Source organism: Callorhinus ursinus, unplaced genomic scaffold (genome assembly GCF_003265705.2).
Source record: "Callorhinus ursinus isolate GAN/ISIS: 27379988/994484 unplaced genomic scaffold, GSC_fseal_2.0 scaffold12, whole genome shotgun sequence".
NCBI lineage: Eukaryota > Metazoa > Chordata > Mammalia > Carnivora > Otariidae > Callorhinus > Callorhinus ursinus.
In genome coordinates this window covers 6,632,460-6,649,583 of record NW_027397074.1, presented here as the reverse complement: position 1 = coordinate 6,649,583, position 17,124 = coordinate 6,632,460, and the positions used below count along the sequence as shown (strand labels likewise).

The following is a 17,124-nucleotide window of genomic DNA, read 5'->3' as shown; positions in this document are numbered from 1 at the left end:
GGTACAAGACATATTTACTAACACACCCAAACATCTTTAGTTTCCCTGCAATAAGAGGACAAAAATAGGTAAACTTAGACTTGTTTAGCAATTAATGTTTCAGTATTTTATTTTACTTGGAAATGATCTAGACAGTCAATGAATTCTCATCATTTAATTTAACTTAACAAAATTCTATGGGCGGAAGTTACCAAAGAGATTTGGGAAACTAAGTAAACATTTCGTAAAGAAATCATTGCAAAAAAAAAAAAAAAAAAAAAGTTCACCTAAAAACTCTTAACTTCACTCACATCTACTTAATTCATTTGTTCTTAACAATCATACCTCAATTACTCATGAAAATTTCATGAGATATTAAATCAATTAGCTATCATCTTAAGATTTTCTTTCGTTTGTTTTTTGTTTGGTTGGTTTTTTGCTCACAAATTTTGTAAAAAAAATAACATGAATTTATTTGACTTTTAGTGGAATACAAGTACTATGCTTAATGTGGATAACTCTAAAGACATGTCTGTATTAATTAAACCAGCAAACTTAACTGAAAATACCCTAGATCACATAAATTTGAAAAACATTAGGGTTAGTTTCTGTCATATTCCTGAGACTTAGAAATGCTTAATTTATAAGCCCTTAATTTTAAGCCAATCAATAAACAGAGCTCTTTTACAAATTAATTTTGGCAATGCCATCCGGGGGTAGAAAAATATCATATCTATATTGTACATACATACATACAAACAGATCTTGTAGCTTTTAATTTTAAAAATTTAGCAATGCATTAGATATAACAGAACCTCACTAGTTTATAAGTTAAGTTTACCCACTCAGGTGGCTAAAGCTTTTTACTATTCATATTAGTGAAGATGCCTGATTTGTGGCTGATTTGTATTTGTCCTTGCCCAGTAATCTTATGGAAACTGTGAAGGAATCTGTATTTTTTAAAAGGCCTCTTTTTCTTTGCATTTCTTTTCCTTTTTCCCCTTTACTTTTAGGTAAATATGGGAATTATTTTAGATACCTCCTGGGGTGTTTACATTTCAAAGATATAGTAAGATTTACATCTTCAAGGGACAAAGAAAGAATGGAAGTTCCTCCAAGAAGGACTTGGGTTTCCTAAGGCCAATAAATCACAAACCTTTTGAGATAAATAGGAGAAGTTTTAAGATTGGTAAAAAGGAATAGATGGACCTTGGATTGCTTCTAGAGTTACATTTTTTTTTTTTTTTTAGTTTTGCAAAGACTTATGAGAACAGTTGTTCTCAATTTTTTTTTTCCAAGAAATTGAGTTGCAGCCTAAATGATATCAAAGGGCTGATCTACTCATCCAGATACATCATATCCATTTGCTTCTCTTCCTGTGGGCACATGGTTTCCTTTCAGCTTTGGAGAAGAGACTTTACAAAATCCTATCTGGCTTTGAACATCCACTTCCAACTTCTAATCAACTTTTAGCCAGAGAACTTCTACCCTTTCCCCCCGCAAAAAAAATTTTAAATATCTTGTCAGTTTTTAGCTGGGACAAGTGGTAAATATTTGGGCAATATGGAACAACTTCATGCATGAAGAGATGTCTTCAAAGAGGGTGCAAGGATACTACCTTCTCAAGATCCAGAGTCACTCCCAAAGATAGTCAAAAGAACCAAGACCCTGTAGGTCTCGGGCAGATAGAAAGCCAAGCCAAGCTCTTAGGACACAGAACAAGCTTAGTAGGATTGTTTTTCGTACCTACAGGTTCTGGAACAGCAGTTTTTAGACATAAAATAAGCAGGTGTGCTGAAAGGTGGCATGCTTAATTCTTTGGATTTTAAGGAGGAAGAATTTACATTGAATGCGGAGTTTTAATTTCTGTTCTAAGTCTAATTTCTGTTCTTTCATCTCATAAAAAGGAGTACCGAAGGCTAGCCATTATAATTCGTTGTATCCACTTTTTAATTTGGTCTTTTCCACAGGTGCCAATAAGGCGATAGTTTAGGATGAGAGCTCTCCAAAATTTCTCAAATATAGAAGTTTTCCCAATTCAAAAGATCCATCCTCTGGCCATCGACAAGTGGGACCTATTAATCTCAACAGCGACTCTAATAAGCTTCTCTATGGCTTGACCGAGGACGCAAAAAGCATTCCAAAAGAGAATGCAAAATACGCAGCCCTCACGAGATCCAGCAGGTTCACTGCCAAAGGTTGTCTAGGAAAGCAAAAGCCTTAGTTGCACAGGTGGTAAGGATGGTGTAGTGACAGCAGTGTCCCTGGTTTCCTGCAAGAACGTGAGATGCCTCCAGCTACAAACCTGCTCATCTGAGACACCAGGCAGGTGCTACTGAAACGAGCCTTCCCCAGCACTACCAAAGAAACTAAGGTGGAGGCTACCAAAGCTTCTTAAGGACTGGGGCCCTTTACGGCAAACTCCCCTGAGAGCTGGCATGGCTGGGTGAAGACAGTGCTGCTTGTGACTTTGTGTCACAGAACCCCAGGCTATTCCCCTGGCCACCCACATACACCAGTAGACGTACCTTCCCGATGGTGGAGAACAGAGAGAAATTCTCACTAGTCACAGAGCCAAGCTCTCAGGACATAGAATAAGATGAAAGGAAAAACCTCATCCAGTTTTTACACAGGGGACTCACAGCCAAGTTTGTTTCAGCAGATGCGGGTCTGGTAACCACGAGCTCGCCAGTCTGTGAGGCCAGCTTGAACAGCAGGCTTGTAGTGCCTTTGCCTGCGTTCTGCCCGAATGATGGTTTCTCCTCCTTAGGACAAATGACACAAAAACAGAGACAGAGAAAAACACTGACCATCTTTGGGAGGGAAAGGATCGATAAAAACCAGTAGTGCTCATTACCAATTTTTTCTTTTTTTTAACCAGAGTGGCGAGCAATTAGTTCCATAAATATTTTATCCTGCTAAACTAAATTTAGAAAAATTAAAAAAAAAAAAAAGGATTCTCATCATGCATGCTTCCAACAGAGACCTTGCAGGCAGAGATCTGGGAAGCCTTCATGGAAAGAATTCTTATCTTCTGCTGGTACTTGTCAGACACGTCAGGACCTCTCAGCTGTAGCAGCCTCAGAGGGAGCAGTATCCCTACAAGGACGTAAATCCTGCCGACTCTGCCAACTCTCAGGGAGGGAAACTTTTTCCTCTACCCTTGTAGATTCTTCTGGCGGCCTAACCAGACAATAAGGTGATAATCAGACAGATTAACAGGAGAAAGACAGATTGAGCCACATATGCAGAGGGGCCCCATAAGAATATGAGACCCACAGGCAGTCAGGCAGATGAAGCTTATGTGGTACCTGAGCTAAGGAGAAGAGGAGAGAGGTTTGGGGTGTCCAAGGAGAGGAGGGCATTTCACAGGAGGATGGGAAGAGCAGATGTTTGCCACGCCAGGCAGACAAGTCTTTCTAATATAAAACAAAGTTATCTTTGGTGATAGCTCTCCTTCTTGTTGCAGGCACCCCCATCTAAATGTTTCTGGGCAGTTTACGGGGGAGGTAAAAAAAAAAAAAAAAAAACTTCTTGAGTCTTTGTTTCTTAAAAATAATCAGCCTAGGGTGCTTGGGTGGCTCGGTCATTAAGCATCTGCCTTCGGCTCGGGTCACGATCCCAGGGTCCTGGGATTGAGCCCCACATCGGGCTCCCCGCTCAGCAGGAAGCCTGCTTCTCCCTCTCCCACTCCCCCTGCTTGTGTTCTCTCTCTCACACTGTGTCTCTCTCTGTCAAATAAATAAAATCTTTAAAAAAATAATAATAATAATCAGCCTAAAATAATCCTCATGCCAAAGAGATACATTTTGGGGTGGCAAATTTTCTCCCCTAGAATTCATAAGCATTTATTACAAATATATCAGGTTTCTCCACGTTTCTGTAAATTACTAAGGTTGGCTCCCGTTCCACTTTCAAGAAAGGGGAATGAGCAATCTCTGATCTATTTATTTTTCATTCAATTGATATTCATTGAACACGCAGTCCTATGTGCCCAGCACCGTTAGAGGCTGAAGGTGCAACCAGGAACAAGACAGATCACAGGCGCTGTCTAGGAGAATTTATATTCTAGGAAGAGAGACACACACAAATTCGCTGTAGTAAATGCTGTCAGAGAAACCAAGGCGCTGAGCCAGGAAAGCACCACTTTGGACGGGGTGGTGAGAGAGGCCTCTGAGGAGGTGATAGTGAAGCTGAGGGGTCTACCCCTGTGACGCCACAAGGGGCCCAGCGTTTAGACTACAAGTCCGCTCGCAGCCCAGGAACTAGCTCCGCCTCCTTCAGCAGATGGGTGTCGTTCAGAGGGAGACCGCTGCACAAATTTGGCTTCGTGTTGGGGTCTGCACCGCTGCCAGCAGCTCACCAACAACCCCTCTGCACCCAACGGCCACTATCGTTTCCGCAGGCCGGCCTCGGCCCCCTGCCCGTCTGCAGCCCCCTATTTAGGCCGCTGCACTAGCGCTCAGCACGACTTCCTGGCACGTGCGGCTTTTGCTGTAAGTGCACAGACCTGTTAAAATCCAGCGCCCAGATGAACCATCCTCTGCAGCGATAGTCAAATCAAGTTTCTCGTATTTTTCCTCAGTTCTGTTTTATTTCTGGAGAAGTGACTTCAATAAAAAGCCTTATCTTTTGCTAAAATGAAATTCAACCCGCTTGAAATCAGACATTATGTATGAGCCCTAAGTGCTACAGAAATTGATACCCACTGGCTTGTCTCTAGGAAGGTCTGAGATTCTATTTGCAGAGCTAAAAATTCATGGGCAGCATTTATCAAAACCCAGCCCAAACTCTCCTTTTTAAGGTGAGGCAGACTCACTGCCTCCCACAGCCCCCCCCCCCCCCCTCGTCCCAGACCACCTTGTGTCTTCAGCTGGCCTCCGTTATGGTGTCAAGCCCCACTATCCACACCCTGCGCCATACCGCCCCTTGCCCCCCACACTCCGTGGGAACTATAGCTTGAACATGGATGAGGGCTCCGAGGGTTTCAAATAGTATCATCCTTTGTGCTTGATGATCAAAGCAGGGGAGATGCTGGAGGAGGCTTTCACAACCCCATGGGTAGGGAGTAAAGTTCTTCGGCATCATCAGCGGCCTGATGGGGGCAAAAGGGTGTAATAACCAGGGACACGCAATTGGAGCTAAGGTTACAGCAGCCCTGGAGTCCTAAGTTCAGAGAGGCATGTGATCCCAGCCAGGCCAGGTGCAGACGGTGCCGATATGCGAGCCACAGCCTCTGCCTGCTTCCATGACTGCCCTTTTTATCCGGATGCCTCCTGGGCTCTGGTCCTTTCTGAGGGAATGACATTTGGATGACAGAATGCACGCACAGCATTTAACATTAAGAATAAGTGCCCAGCGAATGTTAGCGGTTTGGGGTTTTGCTTTGTTTCATTCTACCGTTACCATGATTATTTACAACTGCTTACCATGTGCCCAAAACTGTGGCAGATGCTCACTTAACCTTTACAAAAGCATGGGCAATTTTAATTTTCATAACAGATGTCTGAGGTAGATAATGTGTCGTTTGGGCTCAGAGAAGTTGAGTAGTCTGCCCAAAGCTACACAGCTGGTCAGTAGTAAAGCTAAGATGTAAATCTACGCTGCCTCAACTCTAGATTTCTGTACTCTTTCCTGTCACCCGTGTTCATGAATCCTGCCATTACAAGGTGAGGCTCGAACCTTCCAGTGAGTCTCCAGCACCTGCTGAATGGACTCCGTGGTCTTCTGCATGTCCGTCCGATGAGGAAGCTCATCATCGTTCCCTCTTCCCGTCCTACTACAGCTCACGGGCTAGCTTTCGACCCTGGTGGTCTCTCCGGAGCCCGCTCCAGGATCATGCCCACGGCCCAGAACCTGAACCCAGGAATGAGCGTGGGCATGTCTGAGTGCAGGGAAGTCCGAATTGTGTGGCTCACTGTGGAACATAATGAAAAGCTTAGTTTGGGGTATGTGAAAGTGAGAGATACGGGTTTTTTTCTCTCTTCAAAGTAGGCAAGAGCTGGGCGTGATTCAAAGAAGAAGAGAAGCAACCACTTGAAAAAAAGGCTCATTATTGAAGAACTAGGGGATGACGTTGCTACTGCTACTAAAATTTTAATCCATCTAGTTTTCACTTCAAGACCGTATCCTCGGGGAGCCTCCCTGAGCTCCTAAACGCAGTTAGCACCCCATTAAATGCTTCTGGAGCACCCTTTGCTTTCCTTAACTTTCTTTTGATGATACATCACATTTGCAATCATTTGTTCTATATCTACCTCACGTAACAAGCTCTGCAAGGGCAGCAATGTCATCCTATTCATGCTGAATTCCCAGCAGTCGACACAGTGCTTGGCACAGAGTGGATGTTCAATAAATATTCATTAACAGCAAGATTAATAGTTTTTCTCTGCCCGAAGAGCGACCATGCTTCTGTTTGCCAGTACCAATAAGAGAAAAGGAAATTCCATTTTTTATAAAAGAATCTAAGACAACATGATACTCTGATGGAAGAAACACACATCGAATAAGTCTTAGTTCATGTGTAATTTCTTTGTCAATATCAGCGGATGACTCACCTGTAAGATAAGGAGGGGGATCCCCCACCCTGACCACTCTCCTGCTTGAAAGCTTCCCCACTGTCTTTAGGGTGACGTTCTCCCCAGCCTGCTCTCCCAGCCTTCTCTTCTTCCACTACCCCAGACACCTCTCAGCATCCCCACAACCCACTGAGCACTTGCTGATCCCACTTTCTGGAATACTCTTCTGTACTTTCTGCGTCGCGTTCTGTGCTCCCTTTAAAGTTAAACTGAAACCATCTCCACGTCTCAAACACAGAACAATCTGTTCTCCTGTGTGCCCACCCCACAGCACTCCGTACTTGCATCTGGAAGGCTAGAAATCTGAAATTGTGCACGAGGAGTTCCTTGAGGCCCTTAATTGTGTCTTGTTCATTTTCACATCACCGGTGCCTAGCACACGCCTGCCCGAAGGTCAGCGCATCTTCTGGTGAATACATACACAAGAAAACCTCAGGTCCCCCTTGACTCTTCTCTTTCACTCACACCCTATATCCAGTCCATCAGCAGGTCCAGCCTAGTTTGTCTTCAAAACACAGCCTGAGTCTGGCCCCTTCCCACCACCTGCCTCACCTAGGACACCATTATCTCCTGTCTGGGCTTCAGCAGCCTCCAGACTGGTGTCTTGCTTCCGCCAGCAATGCATTCTCTACACCGTAGCCAAGTTGGCCTTTTAAAATGTTCACCTGCATGAGACCAACCAATGGCCTCCAAAATACTTAGAATAAAATTCAAAAGCCTTACTGAAGCCCTGTTCGGTGTCACTCTTGCCTTCTTCTGCCTCCCAATCCAACTTACCATTCCTCCAACACACAGAGCCCTCCCTGCGCACGTGTTCTGTCTTTGCCCACATGACTTGCTACTTGGCATTCAAGTCCCCGCTCAGGGTCAGCTCATCCACGAGGCCTTCCCTCACCGCCTTACCTAACACAGCACCCCGCATTTCTCTCCACCTCCCCGCCTTACCTTATTTTCTTGTGTGGTACTGATCCACATCAGACTTATTATTACCTATTTGTACATTAATTTTCTGTCTCTTTCACTATGATACTAAGGCCCATGAATTTCACAGGTGTATTTTCAGTGCACAGACCTGTATAACAAAAGTAATAGGTGTTCAATAAATGTTTGTTGGATGGGGAAAAAAACCAGGGTTTCCCCAGGCATCTGCCAAAAATGGCAGAAAGGCAGGTCTGGTGCTACGTGACCCCCAGGAACCCATCATGGCCCATCATTGCCAAGCGGTTACTGCTGGGCTAGAAGATGGTGGTTGTGCACTGTGAGGGCAATGAACCTTTCTGGCAATTTCTAGAGAAACAAGTTAGAATACCTGGCCTCCCTCAGCAAGTGGATGAACACCAACCAGTCCTGTGGCCCCTACCACATCTCTGGGTGAACAGTAGGGACATGCTGCCCATCAGACTGAGGCCAGGCCGTCCTGACTACCTCAGGGTGTTGGATAGGACCCCACCACCCTGTGACAAGACAAAGCAGTTGGTGGTTCCTACTGCCCTCGAGGCTGTGTGTCTCCTCCTCCGTGAAAGTTCATCCACCTGGGATGCCTGGCTCACAACACTGGCTGGAAGTACCAAGAGCTGACAGCCATCCTGGAGGGGAAGAGGAAGGTAAAGGCCAAGATCCATTAGAACAGCTCATGAGGTTACAGAAACCAACCAAACAGAACATGGAGAAGGAATTTGACCAAAATACAGAGATCCTCAGTACCCAGGGATTCCCAGGGTGGACGCATTAAAGATGATTTATTCCTCATGCTTGGCCTGACCTGCCCTTCCTCCATCACCGTCCTGGGATGTGGGAGACCCGAGGCCTGCCATCCAGGTGCCAGAGGTGCTGGGGCTTACACGGCTAGGGACACAGAAAGGACTTAAGTCACTGCTCCTATTTAAGAAAGGCTTTCTTTAAAAAGTTACTTTACCCATCTCTAAGATTTGTGAAGGCATAATTTGTCTATGACCTACTTTAGAAAATCAAGTGTAGAAACAACCAGTTCCTTCGGTTTCAGTATTTGCAGAAGTGAGCTGGGAAACCGTCATCGGCGGGGAACCCTGCCCTGTGAGTGGGGCATCTGTTTGAAACTTTTCACGTGGTCGTGTCCTATACGCTGCAGCTGTTAGGATGTGGGAAGGTGCCCGTGGCGGGGGAGGGGGGGGAGCCTGGTGTGGCACGAGGGTATTCACAGTCATGCACAGGCAGGGAAGACCTACACCCATGAGGTTACAGGCATTGCCCTTGCTGCTTCCCTGTATTTTGTGATCAGAAATCAGCAAGTTCTTTTTAAAGGAAAAAAAAAAAAAAAGGGTAGCTAGAGCTGCTGGCTCCTGGGTCCCAACATAGAGAGAGCTTCAAGGTTCCTGAGAAATGGCCTAAAGACCAGGGCAGGTGTGACGGTTACCTGAGGGCAGGTGGGTGGACAGATGGATGGACTAGGTCATGGGGATTAAGGAGGGCAGAAGAGACCAGTGCAGAGGGAGGGGGTGAATGGTAAGAGGCTTTGGATCCACCCCACCCAAACAAAGTCGTTCCGTTTTTATTTGTTTCACAAATTGGGCTTTCATTTAAGATTTTATTTGAAAAGCAGAATGTGTTGCTTTCCAAAACATGCTTAAATGAACCAGCATATTTCTCATATATCCTGTAATGCAGGTATTTTACTCATTGAGACTGATCCCTGAGCATCCCCACATTCCCAGGTCAACCTGGGTCACCAAGATTTTACCTCATTGAAAAATAGAGCTGAGTTACATAACCTGCACTCCCCGACACACCTCTCATGGGTTATACTAGGGTAACAACCCCTTTTGGCCCTTGAGGCATCCAGAGGCCCTTGAGGCTTGGCTCGATTCTTCAGACCTTGATCATTTCCATCTGTTCACTCCAGTGCACTGACTAAATGTATTTTAAATATATATATATGTGTGTATATTTATTATGTATAAAAATATATAAATAATATATTTTTCTACATGGGTCCTGATGTGGAAAAAGTTAAAAAGCACCAAAATAGAGTAGTGGCTTGGGCCTGGGCTCTGGCGTTACGTAGTCAGTCGTCCTGATTCTCACTTATCAGCGGAGTGGCCCTGGCACATTGCCTAATGTATCTAAACCTCAGTTTCCCCATCTATGAAGTGGGGATAATAGCACCAGATTGCCCAGAGCTGCTGTGAGGATTAAAGGATCATGTATAGGACCCACCTGGCACAGTTCCTGTGATGGACGAAGCCCTCGGTAAATGGTAGCCCCATCATCAATAGGACCATTAGCCCTGAGATTTGCCCCTTCACCCCTGGAGGTCAGGTTTGCCACAGGTTTACTGCTGTACCTTTGATTATGCTCTCAACACAAGTATAAATATGAAGCAAAGATAAACAAATACGGTCACAATTTTTAAAGGTACTGATGTTTGGAACACCTCATTTACATCTCTCTGGTAACAGAGGTGACACAAATACATGTTTGAATGCCATTAACAATGCCTCCAGACAGGAAACAGTGCTTCAGAAAGAGCAAACAGCAAAGGAAAATCATTAATTTGTTCAGAAGTTTTTTAAAGGCACACTTTTCTTTGTATCTTGTTACAGAAAGCAATCACCTTAGTGATGGTTGAACAGATCCAAATGAACCATTATGGCTTAAAAGATCCTTAAAAGATTTTTCTTTTGAACACAAAATGACTTCACATTACTGTCCTTTGATCTACTCTAGTCATTTTTTATATTTTCCTGTAATATTCTAAATTAGAAGAAAATATAGTTCAGTATAATCACATCAGTATTCTCCAACCCAGCCAACTATAGGTTGCAACAGGAAAGGTTTTTATAAGGAGGAGCACTTACCAAATCCATGGATCTCTTTGCAGAGTTAAGTTCATTCATCTGAGCAGCAAAAGTACGCCTTGAACTGACTCAGTGTTTCCAATACCTAGTAGGAGTGTTTTCAGTTCAGTCCAGGTCAAAGTGTGACACTGTGAGGGACATTTTTAAAATATATAGTCTTATCCGTGCCCTTAAGAAATCTAATTTCCTTATCCTCTGATTCTAGCTCATGTTCCCAGCATGTTCACAAATCAACACCCTCACCATGGTGACGGCCCTTTCCGTGTCCAAGGTTCAGACACAAATGGCAATCAGAGCCTCCATTTAGAATAATGATGGATCTGCCTCTGACAGAATCACTTTTGATGGAGGTTTCTAGGATACTACCCCAGAAGAAGAGATGAGTCCCATTTCACAGTCAAAATAGAGGAAAGTTGGGCCCCTGGGTGGCTCAGTCGGTTAAGTGTCTGCCTTCGGCTCAGGTCATGATCCCAGGGTCCTGGGATCGAGCCCCACATCGGGCTCCCTGCTCAGTGGGGAGTCTGCTTCTCCCTCTCACTCTTCCCCCCCCCCCAGCTTGTGCTCTTTCTCACTCTGTCTCTCTCAAATATCTTTAAAAAAAAAAAAAATAGAGAATAGCAAAGGAGTCTAGTGACAGTGTTTCAGCTGAGTTTGTAGAACATCACCCAACTGAGAAAGTCATTCAACTGCTTCGCCCCTGACCAGGTACGTAAGCCTGGAACAAGTTACTTAACCTCTTTGTGCCTCAGTTTCTTCATCTGTAAAATGTACAACTTACATGTGGGTAAATACATTAGAAGAGTAACTGGTATCTAGCAAGACCCTCACTCGATGTTGGCTGTTGCCATTATTAGTCATACAATAGTGGTAATACTATTGTTACCTTCCTGAGCACCCTTATCCAAAAGGCAGCCATTAGGCTCTACGTCCCAGCCCTGTATTGGGAGGAGGAGGGCAGTGCAGGGCCTTGGGGGACCAATCAGCCCAGAGCTGGAAGCCCTCGAGCTACGAGGTGAGATAGGGGGCAGGAGACAGGCCCTCCTTCCCCTGCAACAATCCCTGGCTCCCTTCTGACGGGTCTCCCTCACCCTTCAGCACAAGATAAAGTGAATTCTTCCTTGATTCTGATTACATTTTCCTCTGCACAATTTTTTGCTGGAGCTAAGAGTCACCTAGGAAAACCAATAATGCAGATACTTATTTACTGCAATAAGTAGTCTATTCCTAGTGGGTCACCTCTCTAGTTACTGTCACTTGAGTTATATTCCATAAAGAAACAAGCTGTTGAAACACAGTAGATGAGGGTTTTTTTTTGTTTGTTTTTTAATCTCAGGCATAGCGAGATTACCTAGCGGAAGACTACATTTTATGTTTCAATATTGCTGAGTTCCTACAAGATAATTCAAGAGGTCATACATCTTTTAACTCAAAGATAATAGTATATTTGTGTGTGTGATTTCTGTACATATATACTATTCATATATATTATGTATTAACCAGCCTATTTTCTAGGATAGAATCCTAGGATCTAGGATAGATCCAAACTGGCTAGAATCAACAAGAAGGGGAAGAAACCTGATCCTAACTTAGGACAGGGACCTGCTTCTCCCCCCAACAGAGGATGAGATATTTAGGGTCTGTGTTGCCTGTGGTTCATCTGAATATTCACTGGCACATTGACTAATGAGTCCCCAGAGATGAAGCTCCTTTAAGCAAAGTCATTACATCATCATGGCTGAGAAGATTAACAAGGGAAAGAACATCTGTTAAAAGTCAGAGGAACTTAACTGCCTGTTTTCCATCCAGAGCTTCTCTCTCTCTCTCTCTCTCTCTCTCTCTCTCTCTCCACCCCAGGGGCTGCTGATAAAAGCCAAGACCTCTTCCCAGAGCCCCCTTCTGTTGCTGGCGTCCTCCCTCGGCACTCCTGCCCCAAATGTATTTATTTCCCCTCCCACTTCAAATACTCACCAGCATTTCACCACCGTCCTCCCTCTGGAAACTGACAGAAGTCATAGATACAAACCTGTCTTTGCTGGTTATTCTCTAAATGAAGAGCTGTTCTGAAATATTTGCTCAAGTAGGCATTTGGTTTCAAGTCTTCCATTTCTATTTGTGGAACAGATTGATGCGTTCATCAGATATTCACTGAGCACTTATTACTGTGTCAAACACCATGCTAGGCGGTAAATCCCACTGTGATAAACAAGACCACTGTGGCCACTGCCCTCCCGAAGTTTTCGATCTAGTTGTTGAAATCGATATCAACTGAATAAGCAGGCAGATATATAATGACCGATTATAAGTACTATGAAGAAATAAAAACAAGATGCTCTGGAGGAGAGCAGAATATCTACGTTGGATTGGGGTGATATTTAAGAGTTCTAAAGAATAAAAAAAGAACCCACCATATGAATAGTTGGGGAGAGAAACTTCTGGGCAGAAGAGTCAGCAATGACATCCCAGAATAGAGAATGAGCTCGGTGCATTTAGGAACTGAACGGAGACCAGTGTGGGTGGAGAATAGAGAATAAATAGAGATGAAGCTGAGGAGGCTGGCAGGGGCCAGATCATGCAGGTTTTTGTGGATTTTAATCTCATAGCAGTAAGAATCCCCTGAAAGTTTTAAGCGAAGGAATGGCATGATCTAATTTGTGTCGCAAAGAGATTGCTGTGGGTGCTGTATGGAGAATCATTAGAGGTAGGCAAGACCAGGAGTAAAGAGAAGAGTGGGTTACTGGAGCAGCCCATGGGAGAAACCGTAGCTTGGCAGGCCCATCCCTTGGGTATGGTAACTAGGTTAGCTGTCCTGAGCTCTGAGCTCAGGGGAGGGTTGTGGTTCACAATCTCCTACATTTAACTTCTCAAGTCTGAACAACACTGAAATTCATTTTTTGAATTCTCTGTCTTTAACAGTATTGCCAAGGGTTTATGAAAGATGTCCACACTATGGCCTTCTTTTGACTGTGATTATCTTGGGCAGCCCACACTGGGTGCATCCTTCTAGGGACTGCCCTGGACCTCGGGTGGTGAAAGTGAAGGCAAACCTCAGTTGACAGAGTCCACATATACTTGAAGCTAAGACGAATAAGCCTTGCAGTTGGATTGTATCTGTGAGGTGAGGGGGAGAAAGGAGTCAAGAATGACTCCAAGTGACGGTTGTGCCACTCACCAAGATGGGGAAATAAGGAAAGAGCACAGAAAAATGAAAACTATCAAACCACTTATATAAATGCCCATCCTTTAAATCATGTTACTTTTAAGATCCAGTTCATTTTAACTTCTGACTAATACTCTCAGTCAATAGTGGCTTGGGACATTTTAGCTTTCAGTTTCTCCCACTACGAATTTAATGATCTATAAACAAATACTTGAGAAATCTTTTTACAATAAGAGCGATTCTTTTGTATCTTTGTACTTTGAATGATCTCACCTTCTAGTTTACTGTCAAGAGTAAGATGTGCAGAAATAGATGCTAACCATTCTGTTCAGTGATGATGGGGTCTAGTTCCTGTTGGACCGCGGGGCCCACTGAGCATGTCCATTTCACACGCTCTGATCCTATTTGCAAGGCAACATGTTAAGAAAATGTTCTCAGCACGTAAAAGAGAGTAAAGAAACCCAATGTTTTATTCTTGGCTCACCGATTTTGTAATGTTAGTCAAATTACTTAACCTCTCTCTGCTTCAGTTCCTCCTTCAGGAAATGGCGTGAATAATATCAACCTCCTTGTATCTCACAGTAATTCAAGGCTAGCTAACTGCCTCGGCCATACGTGATGGGATTGGCAGGGGCGGGGGGAGGAGGACGGTGTTGGGAAAAGATATTAAAATGTGGAGCAGCACTACCATGGCCCAAGGTAGAGACTACCGTTGCACAGCTGCCCTCTAGTGAGGCCTTTTGAAGACCACTTTTAACTCTTCCAGGCAATATCTTCCTGTATGATGGAGTTGCCAGGATCTATCACTTTGCTGTAACAGTTTGATTTTCAAATTCTAGCCCAGCCAGAAGCAGAACATACTCCAACTTTCAATGAAAACATTTGCATGTGAGGATTTTCAAATATTCCTTTTAAAAAAAAAGATATTATTTATTTACTTCACAGAGAGAGACAGCGAGAGAGGGGGGAGTGGGAGAGGGAGAAGCAGGCTTCCCGGTGAGCAGGGAGCCCGATGCGGGGCTCCATCCCAGGACCCTGGGACCATGACCTGAGCTGAAGGCAGAGGTTTAACGACTGAGCCACTCGGGTGTCCCTTGAATATTCCTTGAAGTAGTAGAGCAAAAGCACACCTGAGAATTACAGCATTTGGGAATGGCTGATTTACTGCACTTACTCAAAACCTCACCTACCAGTATGCTAGTTAATGTGGCCCAGTTCGTAAGTAGGCAGCTCCTGGGACACAGAAAAGAAACGTGGCTCAACTGTGTATAAAAAATGATCTAGAAGGGAGGGGGGTGGGGGGATGGGTTAGCCTGGTGATGGGTATTAAGGAGGGCACGTTCTGCATGGAGCCCTGGGTGTTATAGGCAAACAATGAATCATGGATCACTACATCAAAAACTCATGATGTACTGTATGGTGATGAACATAATTTAAAAAAATGATCATAATCCTCCCATTGCAAAGTGCTTTTCCCTTTGAAAGTGCATGTCTCACCTCTACGAGGTAAACATTTCATCCTCACCTTATAAAAGGAGAAAATGAGGCTCAGAGAGATCAAGTAGTTGATCCAAAATCACATCTTGGAGAATGCCAGAGGCAGGATTAGATTCCAGGTCTTCTGATGCTTTTCCAGGACTTTTTTCTCACTATGTGAACATGATAATAGATACATCTATGAAAAGAAGGAAGAGAAGAACATTGTGCCCTACATACTCCATTCAAATTTCACAGCAAAGGAGAAACTTTTTATAACTGATGTGATATTGTACAGGTGGCCCAGAATTATTGGACCTATCAACCTCACTGCCTTCTTCCTCTCCTTATCTCTCTATAAATCAGCATCAAAAGTACCAGATAAGAATCTTCAAATTTTAAACATTCACAGACTGAGTCTGAATAAGGGCCTCTAATTGTCGGCGACATATAATGTTACAGCGGCAGGAATTGATTCACAGGCACTGAGGCTGATGTGTGGGGCTGAATCTCTTAGCTGGTGAGGAGCCTCTCCTGCCACCCAACATTCAGATACCAGTGTGGTTCCTTTGTTCCCACTCATGACCGCATGCCAATTCTGTGAAGAGAACTTACACTCTAGAAAGATATTCCAAAATTTGAGGATTTCCAAAGGTCTTGGGACATATTTCTTACAAATATCAAGGGATGACTGTATTGGATTTTCCTGCTTTAATTTTGATTTAGTAGCTAGAAACTCAAGAGTAATGTTGGTGCACATAGTAGTAACTAACTCATCTCAGATCCCTAACACGTATGTCCTCCTACTTGGATTCTGACCAGTTTAAAAAAAAAAAAAAATCATTGCTCATTTTTATCATTCTCTTTTGTGTTTTGTTGTAAATGGTCTCAAATCCGTTCTCAAAGTAGGGAGATTTGAAACCCCAAATAGATGTTGAAACTAGGCTTCCTAGAAAGAATCATTGATCTTAGTCTGGCCCTGCTATAATGTCAGAACTGCTAAAAAGAGTTAAGGACAATGATTTCTAAAAGACAACAGTAAATGTTTTTTGATGACTTAATCCAAATTCTGAGTCTCTGGTGGTAGCTAATTATGCTTTGAGTGACACCTAATGGTTGAAAGTCACTGTCCCAACTTCTTCCAGAGGACTCAGACCAGTGTTTCTCAAACTTGGTTCTTGGACCATCCTCAGAATCATCCGGGTGCCTGTTAAAAATGCAGGGGAATTCCTGGGCCCCAAGCTATTGAAGTCTCTGGAAGTGGGCACCGGGGAGTCTGTATTTTTCACAACCACCCCAGGTGATTCAGACGTGTAGTCGAGCTTGAGAAGCACTGATTCAAGTGCTGCCAAGCCAGATATCCACACAGGACTGTCAGACCTGAAGACACCCCAGGGAGTTAGAAGGCGCCAAGGCGAAGGGATGGATTAGGTCGGGCCTTAGCAATGCCCACCCTGATTCATCAACGAGGGAAGGAGGTGGGGTAAAATAAGCCTGGGGGCGGGAGGTGAACACTGAACCCCCGCCCCCCGGGGGTGCAGCCGGCTGCCCTTCTGGCAGCGAGGGTGGGAGTGGCGGTGGCTTGGGACCTCGAAAGCAGTCGCCCCTGGCCGCCTGCTCTCGTCCCTAACGTAGCGAGAGGTCGCGGGAGCGTGGAAGGGCTGCGCGGCGCGGCTCCTAACGCCTGTCTTCCTGTCCCACAGACGAACCCAGCTCCTGGAGTACTCCCGCTGCCGCCTCCCCAGGTCTGCCGGAAGTAGGCGTCTCCCTCGAAGACGTCCTCTCTCCATTCTCTCCATCACATCCAGCCCCACCCTCCGACCCTTCCCACCAGATAGGCCCAGACCCAACTTGGGATATCAAAAGGGAACACGACGTTAGGAAACCAAAGGAGCTTTCAGCCGGCGGCCAGAAGAAGCAGCGCCTCGGGGAGCAGAGGGAGCGCTCGGCGAGCCCGCAGAGGGCCGCCCGGCCGAGGCTCGAGGAGGCACCCGGCGGCCAGGGGCGGCCCGAGGCCGGCAGGCCCTCCTCGGAGGCCAGGGCGCCCGGGCCCGCGGCGGCGGACGCGGCGGACGCGGCGCGGCCCGGCGGGAAGGAGGGG

At 44.9% G+C, this 17,124-nt stretch overlaps 1 protein-coding gene and 1 pseudogene across 1 annotated transcript in view; both read left to right on the top strand.

Moving 5' to 3' along the window:
* The window catches only part of MAGI2 (membrane associated guanylate kinase, WW and PDZ domain containing 2), a 1,285,084-nt gene that overhangs the window by 1,266,357 nt on the left and 1,603 nt on the right, over positions 1-17,124 (top strand). The window contains exon 22 of the mRNA XM_073899397.1: positions 16,727-17,100. Within this exon, the coding sequence (XP_073755498.1) occupies positions 16,727-17,100 (374 nt within the window). The remainder of the gene's footprint in view (positions 1-16,726; positions 17,101-17,124) is intronic.
* On the top strand, positions 7,713-8,344 carry LOC112824835 (large ribosomal subunit protein uL13 pseudogene; annotated as a pseudogene).